The 20,423-nt window shown below is 41.0% G+C and overlaps 1 protein-coding gene across 1 annotated transcript in view; it reads right to left on the bottom strand.

The window, feature by feature from the left end:
• STAB1 (stabilin 1) overlaps positions 1 to 20,423 on the bottom strand; it is a 426,801-nt gene that overhangs the window by 143,760 nt on the left and 262,618 nt on the right. Inside the window, exons 43-50 of the mRNA XM_063426973.1 lie at positions 18,457 to 18,530; positions 17,074 to 17,145; positions 16,184 to 16,303; positions 14,768 to 14,815; positions 14,603 to 14,686; positions 10,418 to 10,564; positions 2,507 to 2,644; positions 206 to 265 (exon numbers count right to left, since the gene is read on the bottom strand). Of these exons, the coding sequence (XP_063283043.1) occupies positions 206 to 265; positions 2,507 to 2,644; positions 10,418 to 10,564; positions 14,603 to 14,686; positions 14,768 to 14,815; positions 16,184 to 16,303; positions 17,074 to 17,145; positions 18,457 to 18,530 (743 nt within the window). The remainder of the gene's footprint in view (positions 1 to 205; positions 266 to 2,506; positions 2,645 to 10,417; positions 10,565 to 14,602; positions 14,687 to 14,767; positions 14,816 to 16,183; positions 16,304 to 17,073; positions 17,146 to 18,456; positions 18,531 to 20,423) is intronic.

The following is a 20,423-nucleotide window of genomic DNA, read 5'->3' as shown; positions in this document are numbered from 1 at the left end:
TCGCCGCTCATGGTTGGGGGCCGGGGGGAGGACAATAGGTTTTTTATTTAGGGCCCCCACCCGTCACCCATGGGTGGGAGCAGGGGGAGAGGATTAAAGGATTATAGGATTAAATGTGTTGTTTTGCTTTTTTTACAGAGGAAGTCGAGAACTTGGCTAGAACTTCATTCAGTGGATCATATGAACATGGGACTATAATATTTACCTGTAATAGTTTGCCAAACATTGAATACCCATAGAAATTAGCAGATTCTGTAATGTTTAACTGCAACAAAAATAAAGAAATTGTTATTATATTACCACAAATAATTATATCCAATTAAAAAGAAAACAAAGTAAAGGTTTTATGGAACATTAAAAACACTGTTTTTGTATAATTGTAGCAAAATATCACATATTGCAAAAGTGAAATTCAAAGTAGTTTCAAAGCATAATTTAGGCCACACTATCTGAATTGCAATAATTGTCCAAGTGTGTTTTTAAGTATGTTTGTTTTAGTTTGACTGTTTTTGACACAACATGTACATTTCATTTGAATTCACTTTCTCAATCCCTCACACTTATTGTTATTGAGATTTATATAGAACTAACATATTCCACATGCCTTTGGAATTTTAATGTTGGAATATATGGAGATATAACAGCAACTATTACAAATATATACAAGAAACAGGTTACTGAGGACTCTGCTTGAATGACCTGACAATCCAGTAAATAACTCTGTTAAATGAACACTTAATAAAAAAATTTTGTTTTTTAAAACAACAATTTAATATACCCCAAAGAAAGCATGCACGTAATAGTAGATATACTCCCAAAAAAGCATGCTGCTGTCTGCAGCCTTTGAAAGCTCTCCCCTCTTTCCGCCACACAGACTTTCAGTTTATGTCAGGAAATACACCAGTCAGAGGCGGTTTTCCTATGCTTCTCATTGAAAAGTGGGTAGGCTGGCGCTTGTTAGCTTTGTGTAGGTAATGGAAGTGGAAGAAAACCCTGCCATTTATTGTGACAGTTATAATAGTGCTAATACAATGTACAGAGAATGTATATCATAGTGTAATATGTGTGAGGATGGCAGTGTGTAGAGAGAATATACATTGTACATGTGTGTGTCAAATCAGTGTGTGTGTCTGTCAGTGAGAGTGTGTGTGTGTCGGTCAGTGAGAGTGTGTGTGTGTCTGTCAGTGAGAGTGTGTGTGTGTGTGTGTGTGTCTGTCAGTGAGAGTGTGTGTCAAATCAGTGTGTGTGTCTGTCAGTGAGAGTGTGTGTGTGTGTGTGTGTCTGTCAGTGAGAGTGTGTGTGTGTGTCTGTCAGTGAGAGTGTGTGTGTCTGTCAGTGAGTGTGTGTGTGTGTGTGTGTATGTGTGCGTCTGTCAGTGAGAGTGTGTGTCAAATCAGGGTGTGTGTCTGTGTATCAGTGTTAATTTTTTGGGCAAATTTCGATTTAGTTTTAGTCGTATTTTAGTCATCTAAATTCTATTAGTTTTAGTAGTATTTTTGTCAACTAAATTTCCAGTAGATTTTAGTAGACTAAATCTCTAATAGATTTTAGTTGACTCAACTAAAATCTAATGGGTTTAGTTAAAGCCTCTTCTGTTTCTTTTTGCCCTTCCTCAGCTCCTCTGTGTCTCTTTGTGTCGCCCCAACCCTCTAGGTGTCTCTCTCCTAAGCCCAGGTCTGTATCTTTTGCCCCTTCCACAGCCCCTCTGTGCCTCTTGTGTCACCCTAGCCCCTCTGGGTGGCTCCCCTCCACCCCCAAGCTCCAGTCTGCTTTTTTGCATCTTTGCAAGTCCCTCTGTTTGCCCAACTCCCAGCTCCTTTGCGTGTCTCTTTCTCTCCATAGCCCCATTTGTGGGTCTATTACCCCAGCATCTTGTCTTTTTCTCCCTTAGCTCCTCTATGTCGTTTTGTGTCCCCCTCCAGCTCCTCCATGCATATCATCTCCCCCACGTGTTTCAATCTCCCAGCCGCCCATGTGTCTCAATTCCTCCCTCAGCCCCTCCACATGTTCATTCCCCCAAGCCCTTGACGGACTATAGTGTCCGTTTTCATAGAATTATTTCCATATGGACCAAACCTGGTATCTAGTAAATAACACAGTGAGAGTCCAGCATGAAAGCAAGTTTGTATGATGCACTTTGTTGTCTCCTAACATTTTCTAATGGAGAAGCAAAAAACACCTCGTCAGTCGGGAATTAGTATACACGGTTAGTAAGATTTTACAGTATAGAAACATCTGATACTCACTAATTGTAGGGACACCCATTTTAAGAATTAACAGCTTGTCAGCAAACCTTAGAAACAAGACCTAAACTGGGAAATGTGTAGAATTAAAAAAAAAAGGATATACAAATTTTAAACCAAAGTAGAAAAACGTCTAGTTATAGCATTTTCCAGTTTCGCTATTTTGGCCTAAATTTTGCAATTGTACGGTCATTTTACGAACAGTTCCCAGTTTAGTGAATAAATTCCAAAGAGAGAAGAAAGTCAACTTTGTGATAACATACCTCATCCACATGAGTAGTATCTCTCATTCTGGGCTGAATTTCTGGATACAAAACATGGTCAATAAGATGGATAACACCATTGGTTCCCATGATATCACTTTTTGTAATTTTAGCAATATTATTTAAATAAACAACATCCTATAAAAACAAAAACATCAATGAGATAACAGATAGTTAGATTTTATACATTATTTAATGCACAAAACAGGTCAAAATCTGCTTTTTCAACCATAAAATAGTACAACATACAGTAGTAATTAACTCAAAACGCCTGTGAGGTATCCCCTTCACCTACATCTATACAATAGGTGGAGCTATGGAAATACTGACCTATTTGTCTTAGTATAACAGTATATGCTGCAATACAAACAGAGGGGCACACAATAGTGCAGATTAAACCTTATATAACATGTGTAATCAAATATCGTATAAAGGCACACTCACAAAGATAGAGCCATATAGTAACCTGGCTCTAGTGTGTATCTCCTTAGGATCCTTATGGATACAAAACACAACACAAAAATACATATTTTTACACAAAATATCATTAAATATTATAAAGCTTTACTTAATTATTCCTGTGAGAGGGACAAGGATAGCTAGGACTGGGGGGCGGAGCCTGACGTGCTCGGCAAGAGCTCCTGCATCTGGTCCCTATAAATCGAGATTTACACTCAGGTCACTCACCTAGCAGACCGTTTTCAGCACCTATCTTACCGAGGGAGTCACGGTACACCAGAGGATACTCGCCGTGAGCTGATCCGACCCCGGTACGTCCTGATAGCAGTCAGCGGCCTACGAAAGCTTGAGCTCTGGAGAGACGGCCGCTCTCCAGGCTCCTTCGTTGCCTGAATGGCCCGGGTAACCGAAGCTATGCTCCTTCCCCCCCCCTCTGGACCGGCGGGGGTTATCCCGGTATCCACTGGCTGGTGCCCCTGTCAACCCTGCACAGCTCCCACCTCCCGACGCATGATCGTGGCTGATCCACCTAAGATGGCGGCCGGGCCCCTGCATCACCATCAGGGCCTACTGCAGCACATGGAGACACGGGAAGGTGCTGCAGAATATGTGCTAGAGCGACTGGATGCCACCTTTGCGGACTTCTGGGCCAAATTGGAGGCATTATTTGCAGCAACACCAAATCATTCTCCAGAGGGAGATCAACCCAACGAGCTATCCTACAAACCTGCAGAAAGCCAGGCAGTTCCAGGAGGATATTCTACTACACGAAGCGGCAAGCATAACCCCCCCCCCCCGCACAACTAACAAACGGAGAAAGCGCAAGAAACCACAGTGGCGAACAAAACTCCGCCGACCAGGCCAGCTGCATGGACACTACTACTCACCTCGACCACGGAGCTCCAGACGCCCGCAACAGGGGCAAAGACCCCCAGAGGCGATCTCCTTAAGCTGCCTGCCATACAAAAATGCCAACCCATGGAGGTCACGATCCTCACTGGCTCAACGCCGCACATGGAAAGTGCAAGAAGGGGGAGCAGCTAAGGCTGCGCCTGGCAGCTTATTGGACTCACACAACTGGCACCACCGATCCAGCCGCGAGGCCCGAGAGGCCAACACGCATACCAAGTGCAGAGCTGGCGTCGGTTGACTCAGGGCTACACAGCGGACTATAGCCACAATTCCGCCCGAGCACTGGAGAAAGCCAGGCACTATAATATGAACATCCAGATTGCCTTGTTACCATAGGTTGACCAGGTGTCTCCTTTTTGTATCCGTCTGTTCTCTTCTTCCTCCTCTTTCCAATATCCTTCTGTTCCTATACCAGGAGCACTGTATGCTCCATATCTAAAGCCTGTACACAGCAAGAGCACCATTGCTATAGATAGTATCACTCAGCCTGCATTTAATGTGTTTTATTAATCCTAATGTTTCAGCTTCGAAACAACAAACATGTGAGTTATTATAACCAGTAGTTTAAAGTTGCAGTCAGTTTCTAGTACTAGCCTGTAGTACTCACCTGAATTTTTACACATGCATAATCTATGATGTCAACTGATCAGCGAATATGCAGACTAAGCCTGAATATTGTTTTAAGCATACACTTTAAAGTCGATTACGTAAGCAGAATATAATAGAACTCATGTGGTCAGACGTTATTGTACAGCCTGTTGTGTTTTCTTAATTTTCTTACTCTTAATGCTACAGCTTAGAACCAACAAACGTGCGACTTATTATAACCTGTAGTTTAAAGTTGCAGGCAGTTCCTCGTACTAGAAACAAAGGAGCACCGAAATGCCAGGTTCCCAAAAAGGGAACTAGAGTGTGTCTGCAGAACTCAATAGGGGGTAACCCTTGTATATATACACAGAGTAAAGAAGATTGGGCGTATTCCCTAGCTTGACAAGCTTTGGGAGCGCCAGGAGGGGGAGTACTGCAGCTGTTGTACTGCTTTAAATAATGGTCTAAAATATTTTAATCGAGGGTATCATTAAAAATATGATCCCTAATGGAAAAAATAATAAATGAACAAATAAAACTTAATGTACCGTCACCGTTATAAACACACTGGGGTTGGGTCTGTACACTGAATCAGTAGCACACACTGGAACTGGTGCTGTGGCAGGGATGAACCCGTTACTAGTGTTAAATAATGCACTAGCAACTTGTTTCCCTCAGCATAAGTCTGTAGAAAAACCTATTAATGAAGAGAAAACGAGTGGCTCGATCTCTAGGTGTGACTGCTGGGGAGTACCGTATCCCTGTGTATCTAGAGGGACACAGAGTTGCCGCCTGTCCTGCTATGGATACAACGTAATAACCCAACAATGGGGCTAACTGAATGGTAGCAGTGGATTACTCCGATTTGATAGCGGAACTCTGTGAACCTGCTACAGAAAGGAAATATGACTCCTCCAATACCGGCCCACTTGAAACCCAAGGCTGACAGCACTCACTTGCTGCAATGCTTGCCCTTACTGTGTGAGGAGCAATGGTTAGGCCACAGTGGAAGGAAAAAAGATTACTGCTCTGTTCAGAAACCAGTGACTGATCTGTAGCTGCCACTGCTTGGGGAGTACAATATCCCTGTATATCTAGAGGGACACAGAGTAGCCGCTTGTCCTGCTGTGGATACAATGTAATAACCCAGCACAGGGGCTAACTCAGTGGCAGCAGTGAATACTCCAATCAGAATGCGGACTCTGTGAGCCTGCTACATGAAGGAAATATGACTCCTCCAATACCGGCCCAAATCAAACCAAAGGCTGACAGCACTCACTCGCTGTAATGTTTGTCCTCACTGCATGAGGAGCAATGGTTAGGCCGCTGTGGAAGGAAAAAGATTTCTACTCTGATCAGTGACTGATATCCGTGTATTCTAACGTCGGTTAGCAGAGATAACGACCCAATACCCTCACCCAATGGTCACATCAAAACGTGCTGGTGAATTTAAAAGAAAGAGGTCGTTACCTTTCACGTTTTTGTTGTGCAGGTAGGTACAGAATATCAGCAAACACCACAACAGCGTACATCACGTATAAAAGACGGCACAGAGGAACAGTTTGAATTGTACACACCAACTGAAGAAGCCACATTGGGCGAAACATGTTTTGGTGATTATTGGTGTCCGGTTTCAAAACGGACATGTAAGACTTTTTTGTTTATTACTGGCCCTTTAAGTGAACTTCATGATTTTCTCCTCTAGTGGCCTCCCTAGCCACTAATCTATTCACTCACATTCATAAACTCACCTGGATTAACTAATTATGAGGCTTGATAAGTCTACTCCCGGCACACAACAAGGCCTTGACATTGAAGTCTATGCTCCAACCAGCCTGCTCACGGGAGGAACACAGAGCCTCCCAGGTCCTTCCCTCCCTCTGCTGGAACAAAGTGCCAGCGGGCCAGTGAGGGAGATCTTCGAGAGGGCTTACTGCAAGGCTGGCTCTGCATGGGCCGGCAGGGGAGATGAAATGGTCACCCTGCCGGTCTTGGTCCATGGCCATCAAGGTCCACCGGCGTTTTCTGCAGAACCCACCACCGCCCACCTGAAATCTCAAACTGCCCACTAGGGACCAGGTCGACTACCCATGCTCTAAGCAATATACCCACTATAGTTCAGTGACTAATCACTAGGTACCATCTCCCTTTTCTTTGTCAAACTATTTGGGAGTGCTTTGATAAACACTGTGGCTTCCCCAATCACCAAGAGACCACCTCCTCCTTGTTTGTACTGATATTGCAAAATTTGTATTTCAGCATTATTACAGGAACGCTATAACATACCTGTATTCCTGATGCTATAGTGTCCCTGTGCCTAGCTCTACATAGGTCCTCCCCCCGTCTGCCATAATAAAAAAAAAGTTTAACCTTCCCTTTTCTAGTGACAATGTGCATTTAACGCTGTCCACCTCTCCTTCTCAATGAAATGGAGTCATGGGCGAAGGCAAATTGGACTGGGTGGCTCTAGTGTCCCTTTAATGACTAACAATGCTTTCTCAAACTTCTTATAAACATAGAACCTTAGGACAATTCCCAAAGAAAACTGACAACATAACCACTACACTTATTGGTTGTTCAACTAAAAACATGTAAGGAATTAAATCTGAATGGCAACATTTAACAAAATGGCTGATTTGGGGAAAAAAATCTCCATTTCAACTATAGCTTCCGATTTCATTTCAGTATTACTAGTTCAGTGACCTCTTTTAAACTAGAAACTGTTTGGAGTTGACCACATAATATAAATATTAGGCAAAAATAGTAAATTTTCAAGCAATCAGTTTTGTGGGGGGAGGGAGGGGAGGTTTCCAGCTCAGTTCAACTTTCAGATCATTTCCGGTTATAGACTTCAGACTAAACATGCTTTATCAAACAAAATTACAAAAGTCATAATAAATGAGATCCAAGTAATTGCATGCTAATATTATAATAATTAGGTTAAAGTGTGGTGGAAATTAGATCAAAATATACCTACACAAAATAATGGAAGAAAAGAGAAAATAGAGAAAAAACAAAAACAGGACTAAAAGATTGGAAAAGATGTATTAGTACAGCCATGATAAAAAATAAGGTGCACTGTACCATTAAATAAATAACATTATAAATTATTGCTTACCACTTGCTTATTTTTAAGATTATGCCCAATGACAAAAAATATACTAGTAAAAAATATGCAAATAAGTGTGTAACATTTTTAGCAACAAGCACACTGCTTAGTTAATAAGTCCCTATGTGTAAATACATAACCTTTTAACTGATAGTGATTATATATATATATATATATATATATAAACAAAATTCCAAAGCCAGGCACTCCTCGGTGTTTGTAGTTTAGGTATTCTGAGCCTAGGTGCAATCCCGCGTTCTATATATCCAAAAGTAGTAAAGGGAGCACACTAGGTCTTGAAAGTTGTGCAAAAAGTATTTATTGCATTCAAAAGGAATACAACGCTGTGGTACAGCAAATCAACGTTTCGACCCTGCTGGGTCTTTATCAAGACCCAGCAGGGTCGAAACGTTGATTTGCTGTACCACAGCGTTGTATTCCTTTTGAATGCAATAAATACTTTTTGCACAACTTTCAAGACCTAGTGTGCTCCCTTTACTACTTTTGGATATATATATATATATATATATAGAGAGAGAGAGAGAGAGAGAGGGAGAGAGAGAGAGAGAGAGAGAGAAGAAAAAAAAACTCACAAAAGATGCTTTAAGGGGGATAAAAGTAGAAACACTTATAAAGCAAAAAGAAAGGAAAAAACACGTAAACACGTATAAATCTGTATAAAACAGGACATAAAGAGGAGATTAAATGGCACTCACAAACAGGGAGTAGCTGTGTACTGCTCAAAACAAGTTTTGCTGTGATAATAGAAGTATCAGGTCCACATGAGAGATTTGTAAAAAAAAATAGCCTTATTTATGTCCTGTTTTGCACTTTATAATTATCTCTTACAAGCAAAATAAATTGCAAAAAAAAAACAAAAAACTGGTTGCGATCACTATATATAATGTTATTTATTTTAAGGTACAGCACACCTTAGTTTTATATCAATCAAATAGTGTTTTTACTGTATGAGGTTGCTGTTGATATTAATTTATATTGTTGCATATAGAAACGCAGTTTATTCACTTTGCATCACACGATTACTTTACTAAAAATAAATATAATCCCTAAAATCATACTTATTATCTGAGGTGTGGGGTCATGGCGTGACATTTAAAATGGTGTTGCATGTGATAGTATGTGCTGAAAAGTATGGTATACGAGATCATGAGGTAAAATGTTTTTTCTTTTGTCAATCTTTATTTTAAGTATGCAAGCGAGTACATATTAGCGTACAGCGCCACAACAACATCTGCAGGCTCTTCAGATTATGATATGGTAACATGGTTGATAAACATTTGGATATTTTGGTTTATATTAAAAAGAGAGTAAGCACCATGACTGAGTGAGGCACAGTTCAACAGATATTGCCGTGGTTCAATCATGGCTTTTGCAGAATGAGCTATAACGGGCTATGGCTGAGCAGTAACTTGTGTATAGACATTTTGTGGTCTCTTAGAGAGTAGGCAAGCCTCATTTTTAGTAACAGAAAATAGCCAAAACGGGCTGAATAAATTATTTATTTAAACTGGATAAAATATAAGCTTATCGGTTATGCAGGCTTGGATATATTAAACATGTGTCTGTACTCTTGGGCCTGGTATGTAGGTTTGGCTTGAAGGGTCATAAACTTAATGGGTGAGTACAGCTCATATGCATATTAAGAGATGCTTAGCAGTATTATTTATTTATAACATATTTTACTAGGAAAGATACATTGAGATTTCTCTTGTTTTCAAGTATGTCCACAAATCATTGCATACTATGCAATCATAGTATACTATCCAGGCATGGCGTATTATGTAGCCCAGGAGTGGGGCTGTGGTCTGAGGGTTGTCCTCAAGGTGCTCAAGGCCCAGGAAGGCTGTCGCAGCGACAGGACTTAGGTTCCATGAGCAGAGGCCGGGTCGGCCGAGGCTGCTCTGCTGTTTAGTAAATTTGTGTAGCACCAATAGTCCAAGGTTAGGAGTTGGGATGGTATAGCCCGGAAGGTCACTTGAGTGCTGGTAACGCTGTCGGGCCCATCGTATGCCACGTGGCCATCTTGTCGGCCGGGCGCTGAGGTCCGTCGGCTGAGAAACTCTGCACAGATAGTCCACATAGCATTGGCTTCCTCCAATAGGGACCGGGATAACCCCCGCTGGTCCATAGTGTGGGTGAACTAGGGCCTGTGAGGGGGATCACACAGCCGTTGAGTGATTGCCAGGCATGTGAACAGGGCAGTGTCCGTCTGCCCCTCTCCTCTCCCGGGTAGGTCACACTCTCCAAAGCTTTGTACCATCCGTAGGGCCCCTAAATTTCCTGATCTTGGAGTCCACAGTATCACCAGCAGCTGCTTGCAAACTTGGATACACTACACAGCTTGATTGTTAGCAATGAATCTAGGGCCTCTGCTGAAAACGCCAAATTCAACAGGAGCCTCTACAACATGCGACCGGTCAGCATGGCTGTCAGGCTCTGCCCCCTGAGGTGAAATGTTTAGTATGGTATATGATAGATATCATGAGAAAATATTATGTATGGTATATGAGATCATGAGGTAAATTATTAAGTATGGTATATAAGATCATGAGGTAAAAAGTTAAGTATGGCATATGGCACTGTGGGGGTCAAGAGGTAAAGTAATATGGAATGTGAGATGGAGTCATATTACATTAGTGAATGCCCAGCCTGCTGAAATCAAATCTTTCATCTAAACCTCTTCTCTTTGTGCCACTTGTAAGGGCACCAAATAGGTATATCTCTAACTATATGAAGCCCTGGCAATGTCAAAGAGCAACAATTTTTTACTGTTTTCTGTTTCCAGAAGGTGAATATAGACTTTACTGTCCCTCACAGTTTACCTGCTGTACTGATATTTTCACTTGTCCTCCTGATAATGTTGTTAACGTAGTTCCTTCGTAAAAGTCACTGACAAGCATCTTCCGACAGCCTACCATATGGTTGCGAAGTAATTGCTTTAAGAGATTTTTGGATTTCCATTCTGCAAACTGAGAATCACATACTGTAAACTTACATTACCATGTTAAATAAACTGAATATTAGTATACATTATAAAACATTTACTTGCCATGTTAAATTAGTGATAATGTTTTTTTTTGTGTGTGTTTATTTTAAAATCAGGTAACATGAATTTTTGTATACACAGATGCCCATGTTTTGATCTGGAATAAAGTTTAAGATAAGCGAAGAAATTATTAATCTGCAAGGTACGAGATCCCAAGAAAAAGGCAAAATGCAGTTATAAGATATACACTGGGGATAGCTATATCATTAAATATGGGCTCCTTTACTAATATCAATAACAAGGTTCCAGGAGTGTCTGGATGTTTTCACAAGGTATAAAAAGTAGCAAATTCAGTACAAAGGGAAATGTGATCTATCACTGCAGGCCCACATCAGTGGACTCATTGTATATAATTATATCATGTATGGCTGAATATTGAACACAATAATATTTTGAGTTTTGTCTACAATTTCCAAAGGTTACTAAAGGCACAATTTGGCACAGAGTGTTACCACAGAATGTGGAAAATCCCTGTCAAGCACTGTGTTGAGATAACAGAGGTAACTGAAGGACACATGACGGAAATATTGCGTCATGATTCCCTTTTATTCCAGAAGTTGTGTCCTTAAGGGGTTAAAACCACAGTGCAGAGTTATAGCACTTCTGTGTACAATGTGGGAATAAGTATATATACAAGGAAACATACACTTTTAAGGAGATCTCTTTCCAATGGTATTTCTACAAAAGAAAAGCTCACATAGGGCAATATAGCATGTTTGGTATCCCCAATCCAAAATATATATGCAATATAGTGTTATCCTACTAACATTTTCATGAGCCTGTAAACAAACTGGTTTAGGTATATATGCATGAGTAGGATATAAAGATGAGGTCTATCAGCTGCTGTATTTCTCCCCAGTATTCATACGGTGAAGATAATAGGCAGAGATTAGAGGTAAAATGTATACATTTATTACAAAATCAAATAAAGGTTCTTACATATAAAAAGCACAATAAGCTGCATCAGAGAATTTCTCCATAAAACACGCACAACGCATTTTGGCTGGATGCCTTCATCAGATGCATATCGAATATGTCTCGTATAGACACGTCCACCTCAGACGCGTCTCATCACTTCCGGCGGTGCTGGGCGCGTACTTACGGTTTCGGCTAATCTCTAGTCCTTTTCCCTGCGCCATCTTGCCGCCACCGGAAAATACCTTGAAGAGGAAATTACTCCTAGAGGCCTAAGGTTTAGTAAATTTCCCACTTTTGATTAAGATGATGAGAATTTTTTTACTAACATTTGGGATAAAGCACTTCAATAATTTTCCTTCACCATGATGAGAATTGTCATCAAACGTAGATCATTGACACTTAGAAAATTGGATGAAGGGATTAAAAGTTTAAAAGAGAAACTTAATCATTTTGTAGGTACAAAAGACATACAACAGAAAATACCCAAAACCTCAGAGGGAAAGATTCAACTCCATAACACAGAGGGATAGAAATCAAACTCAAAGGAGGCAAGATAATAGTGTTTGGGAATCTAGAACCTGTGTTTCTAGAAATAGATATGAACCTTTAAGATCAGTTAGAGAGGATGATTTTTTAGAGACTCCGAACCGGGATACAATATGGGCAAAAATTGCTCGTTCACCACTAAAGAGAAGAAGTGAGAGAGAGTCTATAGAAGAGGAAAGAGAGGAGGGAGGAAGGAAGGGCGAGAAAATTAAAGGACCACTATAGGCACCCAGACCACTTCATCTCAATGAAGTGGTCTGGGTGCCAGGTCCATCTAGGGTTATCCCTGCAGCTGTAAACATAGCAGTTTCAGAGAAACTATTATGTTTCCATTAGGGTTAATCCAGCCTCTAGTGCAGGCATCGGCAACCTTCGGCACTCCAGGTGTTTTGGACTACCACTAGAGGCTGGATTACCATGCCTGCACTAGAGGCTGGATTAACCTTAATGAATACCATATGAATACTGGGGAGGAATACAGCAGCTGAGAGACCTCATCTTTATATCCTACTCATGCCCATTTACCTGAGCCAGTTTGTTTACAGGCTCATGAAAATTTAAATAGGATCAGGGATGTGTCTACCGCAAGGCAAACAAGGCATTTGTTTCCAAGGGGCGTCAAAAAACGCCGCCCCCGAATGCCCAGGCAAATACCCTGTTTGCCTCATTTTATGGGAGCCCAAGAGGTGGCCAACTGGCTCTCTGCTCAGCTCCCTCACGCGACCCACAATAATGCTGGAAGCCGGAATATGACGGCATCACTCTGTGGCGCACGAGCAGAGAGAGCTCAGGGGAAAGTGCTCCCTCGCAGCCTGCACGTCCGGCCGCCTTCCTGCCCAACAGCCCCACTGGACCCCAGGTGAGAAATCCACCCACCTATCCCAAACGTAGGGAGGCTGGGTGGATTTAAATTTTAAAACAAATAATAATAATTGTGAGTGTGGGGAAATGTGTGTCAGTGAGTGTGTGTGAGTGTGTGTCAGTGAATGTGAGTGAGTGTGTTTGTGTCAGTGAATGTGAGTGAATATGTGTGTCAGTGAATGTGAGTGAATATGTGTGTCAGTGAATGTGAGTGAGTGTGTGTGTTTCAGTTAATGTGTGTGTTATAGAATTTGAGTGAGTGTGTGTGTCGGTCAGTCAGTGCATGTGTGTCGGTTGGTCAGTCAGTGCATGCGTCTGTCAGTCAGTGCATGCGTCTGTCAGTCAGTGCATGCGTCTGTCTGTCAGTGCATGCGTCTGTCTGTCAGTGCATGCGTCTGTCTGTCAGTGCATGCGTCTGTCTGTCAGTGCATGCGTCTGTCTGTCAGTGCATGCGTCTGTCAGTCAGTGCATGCGTCTGTCAGTCAGTGCATGCGTCTGTCAGTCAGTGCATGCGTCTGTCAGTCAGTGCATGCGTCTGTCAGTCAGTGCATGCGTCTGTCAGTCAGTGCATGCGTCTGTCAGTGAGAGTGTGAGTCTGTCAGTGAGTGTGTGAGTCTGTCAGTGAGTGTGTGAGTCTGTCAGTGAGTGTGTGTCCGAGTAAGTGTATGTCTGTCTATCAGTGTGTCAAATCATTGAGTGTGTGTATTTAATTCTTTGTCAGTGTATATGAGAGTATGTGTCTGTCAATGAGTGTATGCATCTATCGGTGAGTGTGTGCGTCTGTCAGTCAAAGTGCGGCCTTGACAGGAAGTGGTGGGAAAAATTTAACTTAGGGGCAGGTGCCCAAGCCTAGGGCAGCACAAAACCTAAATACACCACTGAGTAGGATACCACTATACTGTATATATATTTTTGGATTGAGGATACCAAACCTACTATATTGCCCTATGTGAGCTTTTCTTTTGTAGAAATACCATTGGAAAGAGATCTCCTTAAAAGTGTATGTTTCCTTGTATATATACTTATTACTCTGCACTTTGGTTTTAAGTGTACTATCCACTTTGTATCTATTTTCTGTTTATATATTGTGTGAAATTGTGTGGTTGGTTTTACGGTGGTATCAGCAGCACTACTGATTTTGACACTATAGCACCACCTTTTACCACTATACATTTCTTGTGTACAAATCAATAGCTATTTAAGAAGTGGTCAAAGGCGGAGACTTCGTATTGATCATTATCCTTTAAGGGACTGGATAGACACCCAGATCCCTTAATCTCAATGAAGTGATATGGGTGCCATGACCCCCCCAATTTTATCCATGCAGCTGAAAACAGTACTGCGTGATTGGCAATGTTTCCACTGCATGGTTAGCCTAAAAGCTTTCCTATGGAAAGGCATTGGATTGACTCCTTTTCACTTCAGGAGGATACATGGGGGAAATTGCCATTCTTTGTCTACGTACAACTGAGACGTCAATTCAGCCCTTTAGGCATTGTATAGCAGCCAGGGACCAAGGTAAAGTAGTTAACATGGAGCTACAGGTGTCACTTCAAATCATTCTCGCACTATGCCACTAAAAGAATAACATCAGAAAATGAACTCAAAATAACTGTAGGAAACAAGGTTATATTACCGTGGTACTATTTAGAAGAGTTTCGTCTTGTGGCACAAAAACTGTGAAAGGTCCTTCTCCACTTAAGTCTTTGATATATTGCATCTAAAGTGAAATCCATATGACATTAGATTATATTCAGAAGGTTATTTTAGCAGTAGAACTTCTGTATCAAGAGTTACTAACCCGCAAATTTTGAGAAAATGCAGCAGCTTCCTGGTTGTATTGCAGAACCTAGGAATTGAATTAACATTTTTTGTTAATGATGGCAAAATGCAACAATTTTATTGGACATTTTCAAAGAGTTTAAATGGAAATATTCTTCCACATACATCTAACAAGTGTAATCTTACATGACAAACAATGAATTAATGTCAGTATTCTTTAAATTATATTCCCTTTCAGATGTAGCTTATAGGAAGTCCTGTGTTCTAAATGTTATGGGTCCCATAGACGTATCCAGAATGTCTCCCAAACTTTCCATTTTCTGTCATAAGAAAGCAAGGTGCCATCAAAGTAATGGGGCATGTATTCCAAATGATACTGGTGCTAAATGTAGAGTTTAGAACTGGTCTATTTAGGATTTTACCTCTAATAACATGTGACAAAAGAAAATGTTTTGGACGCAGAAGTGTTATTACTTTTGAGTGGAAAAAGTCACCACCCCAAAAGTATTCAGAGCACAACAAATAGCTAAATGGGAGGACAGACTTATACCCCTGGTATACTGTGTACTCCTCAACATTACTCTATGTTATTATGCACTTCCAAGACATGGCTTTAACACTTTTATCAGCCGATAGCACATACCAGTAATTCTAAAAAATTAAGCACCTCTCTCTGACAGCCTATGTTGGAGGAGCACAGAGGAGGAACGTGCCTTGCTTCACAGTTGGTTGACATGTTCCAGGAATAAACTGCATAAAAATATTAAATGAATTACAGACCCACCACCCTCTCTCTCCCTGGAAGCACTGCAAAAAAAGAATCTATCATCCCCCAATTACTTGATACCATCAAAGCGATTATTACACACTACAAGTTACCTTTCTTTCTCTGAGTGTTTGCTTTCTGTAGAACAAATTAGACAAATCAAGGAACTCCTCTACCTCTTACATTGGCTACATAGACTCACACAATAAGACATGGTTCTTTTGACTAATGGACTTTACAGAGTACATACACTAACACTAAATGTTAATCTGATCCACCTGCTAGGTCTTAACCAATTACGCTATTGCTATTGCTATGTAGCATCCTTTATAATCTAATTGATTGCTACACATGTCTGAAATATGTAGCTACATATGTCTGAAATTACTTGTATATGATATTGTATGTGAAAAATTGCCCATACTATTCAAAGTGCCCGCATGGAGCTTTGCTATGTGAGTTCCATACCGAAAAAAAAAAAACATTTATGATTTTCCACTGCTCGTGTTACTCCTATAATGTTCCTCTTTAATCTCAATAATTTTGCACTCCCATTTCACTCTATCTAGTAGCCTTACTTAGTAGCCAAATGCTTTCTTTGATCCACAATGTGCACTGAAAATCCTCCCCACAACGTCACTGAACCCAAAGCCCACTTCATAATAGTACCTCATTTATTTTTCCCACACATGTGAAGCCATCTCCAGTAAAGTCCACTTTACATGTGCACCTCATCACACCTGGTCCCACTGGTAAGCAAACCGCATATGGACTACAGCCTCCATTGTTCTAGAAATAAGAAAATAGTAAGTTGGTCTTCTAAAAGAGAGAGACTGCTATTAAAAAAAAGTAAAACAATGGGTGGGGGTGTGATATTTTACAATGCAGTGCGGTTATTAGAATAATACTTAAATATACAAAGGTCAGTCACCATTTCTGGAAAACCAGTTGAGCCAATAACTATATATCACAGGACATGGACATGGACTCCACAGACTTCAACAGAGACTCTATAATTGAAATCTGAGGGATCATTTACTAAAATAAGAATTGAGGAAAACAGCAGGAGTGCAAGTTTCTGTCAAACAAGTGTAAAAAAAAAAACCTCTTTGGGGATTACATTAATTTGCATGGTATGATCAAGCAGTGGAGGACATTGAAATTTCTAAAATAAAAACTGATTTTTTAACCAGCGCAATTCATAGGTTACATTTAACTAGCTATTGGGTTGTGCATACCTCTCCAATATGATAATTCTACTGTAAAAGCAGCTGACAGTGGAACTTTAAAACAATGGCTCTCTGTCATACGAACTTAGAACTGAAGAAGGATTGGTAGAATTATATTTGTGTATTAAAAAATAAAGTATTTCCAATAAAACCTGGCAGATGGATTAGCGTTGAGCAATCAACAACAAATATAATATTCATTCACTAATAGCTATCCCTGCACTGAACCCCTGTATCCGAGGCTGAATACTCAGGAATAGCCTCACACCTTACATGGTGATAATGTGTCGTGTCTTATAAATAGACTTCCAAAGTTGTGTTTTATTGTACCTCTTTGCACAAGTTGATTGGCTGACATTGCATACCATCCCCTTCATATCCAGGTAAACAGTTGCAAGCAACCTGCAAAAACAAACCAGATTGATCAATGATTCTAGAATGTTATAGAAAGGTTATTAATGTAGTCACTCAAACCACTTAATCTCAATGAAGTGGTTTGGGTGCAGTGCCCCCGTCCGTATAACTCTGCAATATAAAACTTTGATTCAATGCTTTCCTATGGTTACGTTTGAATATGTGCATGCTGTGATTGCACGTTAGGTCCCCAATGCTCCTCGGTGCGGTGCATTGGATTGGACCACATTGGTGAATGCCATGCTGAGTCTGAGAAGTAGCAGTGCCAAGGGATCCTCGTCGCTGGAAAAAGGTAAGCAAAACTTTTTTTTTTTTTTTAATGCACCTGAGGGAGGGGCCTGAAAAAGAATAGGGACAGGCATACTAGAGTGTTAGGAAGACAGAGTTGAGTCACTTGATCCTGCTGACAAAGTAAAAAGCTTTCAAGAATCCATCACAAAATAGGCAATTGATGGGGAAAATGCATTGTTGGTATATTGAAAGGTGAATAGCACATTGAACATTCAAAAGGAAGAAATGGAAAATGACAGGACTATTGAAAGGCAGACAGAGGAAACTGGAAGAGGAATGGCAGATGTTGAGAAGCAGAATAGAATAGATTAGTGTAGTGTAAGACTGGGAGGGTGAATAGAGAGATGCTAGGAGAAGTGAGGTGAAGAGATATGGTTAGAAGAGGAAGAGGGTTATGACGAGTGATGAATTGCTTAAAGGACATAAAGATGATAAGATGTACAATTTTTAATTTTGGAAGCATATTTAAGTCTATTATAAAATATTTACAGTTATATAAAAACTATTAAATATTGCTTCACAAACCATATCTTGAAGTTAAGGAATTAAATACAACTAACGGGATTATCTTTAACAGAAGGTAAAAAAAACAACAACTCTTTGAGCATTAACATTTAAATGAGCACCCCAAGCACAATAACCACTACAGTACACTGGCACCCCATTGTAAAGAATCAAACCAGAAGCCCCCTGGGTCCGGCGGTGCAGGGTTTAGCTCATTGGCTGACAGCAACAAGCTGACACTTTGAGCCAAAGAGTGAGACCTACATTAAAGGGCTTAGCTCGAGAAAAGCAACATAAGTGCCTGTCAAACTCTCTAGTGGAAGCAGAGCAGGCAGGAATTGGTGACTGGAAATCCATAGGTAAGAAATCAATCCATACTAAGGTGGTTTGGCTATGTACAATGGGAGAGGGGGGTGGGGGGTCCAGAGCACGGTGTGCTGGAGTTTTCCTTTAACAGTGTGCAAACAAAAACAAATATATAAAAGTAACATAAAATGATCTTACTTTGCCAGGCCCAGTTTTAATACATTCTGCGTTAGAATGACATCCACCATTATGCTCCAGACATGCATTGATTTCTGAAAGAAAATAAGTATCAACACAGGATTGTGTTTATATTTCTGTGCTTTCCGATGGCAGTTGGAGGCACAAAGGAAAGCTGGGAATACTTAAACCATTGATAAATAAAATCTGAAAATCTAGAAAGTCAAATTGTGGCTTCGAGCTGTGCTCCTCAACCTTCTCCTCAAGGCACACCTAACAGTCCAGGATTTACTGATTACCCAGGTTACCCTCTCCCTCCATTACCATGTACTTACCTGATCGCCGCCACTCCTCCTCCGGCAATCTGAGTTCTTCTTCATTGGGGGGACTATGCGACTGCAAAAAAAGCACCCTAAGGGCCATGTGATCGCTCTGCAAGAGCGATCACATGGCCGCAATAGGCGTACATATTGCTGCCAGTAGGGGGACTGCCTGAACGGACAGGTGAAATAAGTTAAAAAAAAAAAAAAAAAGTTAAGAAATTAAAAAATATAATGTACCGGTATATATGAGATGTATATATACATATATTATATCTATGCATTGGATCTTAGCTCTGTAATTTTCCATTAACCTTTGTGATAACTCCTATGTGGACTTGGGCAGGTACAACCCTTATTCTGTGCAGATGTTTCAGTACACAATTCCTGTAGCCCCATGTAGCCAAAGCGCAGCTAGGCGAAAAAAAGGCATTGACAGGGGTCAGGAGGCGGGCATAGGAGGAAGAAAGGAAGGAATGGAGTTATGGGTAAGTAGGCTTGGCTATTTTAAATAGGCATCCATTTTAAATGATTCACTTTTCCTACCTGGCCGAGTTTGTCCCGCCCACCCTCCCTGAGCTTTTGGTTGCAGTTTAGGGTTATCCCGTTTTTTCACAGCAGCGGGATAGGGAGCTGAAGGAGAAGAAATAGGCTCCCCAGGATGAACGTCATGGAGACGAAAAAACTGTGGTCATTGGTGGTTGGTAGGTTCCGAGTCCTGTCGGTGGCTCAGAACCTGGTGGGGCAGGGGTATCCGGGTATACCCCAGCCATGGTTAATTTATGTTTGGCACTTAAAGTTGCTATGTTGGAATATGTTTATATATATATATATATATATATATATATATATATATATATATATTATTTATATGGGGGTAATTGCCTTTTATATCAACAGAAGGATTCAGATGCGAGCGCGGAGTATGGGGTGCAATGACCCATGTTTATTTGTTAAATTATTATTATGTTTATTAATATTGTAATTAATAAATTGTTATTATTCAGGATTGTTTAAATAAAGCTGTGGACAAATTTTCCCATATACCTGCGTGTCAGTGCGTTATTGGGTTAGGTATGTGGGGGGGTTGTCCTGAAATCCGACTGCCCATATGGCGACTGTACACCGGTCAAGCATCTTGGTTGTGACTCAGTGTATACTATCCCTGTTTAACGATTATGTGGTGAATTCCCTTGTGATCCTTGTCTGCAGTTAGCACGGTCCTTTTGGGTACAAACATGCACAGTCTTTAAAAGTAACTTAATTTCAAGCACTTCATTGTTGAGCTTCACTACAGAGACAGCAGCAAATGAAAAAACAATAATGTAACACAAATCCCTATAAACAAAAACCTAGCTCATCTGAGCACTAACTAACTTAAAGGGAAACTCCAGTGCCAGGAAAACGATCCGTTTTCCTGGCACTGGAGGTACCCTCTCCCTCCCACCCCCTTATACCCGGTTACTGAAGGGGTGAAAACCCCTTCAGTCACTTACCTAAGGCAGCGACATGTCCCACGTCGCTGCCTGCTCCTCCCCCGCCGCTCCACCTTCTGCCTACGTCGGCCGGTGGGCGAGACTGATCCCGCCCACCGGCCGAGGAGTCCCAATGCGCATGCGCGGCAATGCCGCGCATGCGCATTGGCGCACCCCATAGGAAAGCATTGAA

The sequence above is a fragment of the Pelobates fuscus genome, chromosome 7 (genome assembly GCF_036172605.1).
Source record: "Pelobates fuscus isolate aPelFus1 chromosome 7, aPelFus1.pri, whole genome shotgun sequence".
Taxonomy (NCBI): Eukaryota; Metazoa; Chordata; class Amphibia; order Anura; family Pelobatidae; genus Pelobates; species Pelobates fuscus.
The sequence above is the reverse complement of the archived record's forward strand: the minus strand, read 5'-3'. Positions and strand labels throughout refer to the sequence as shown.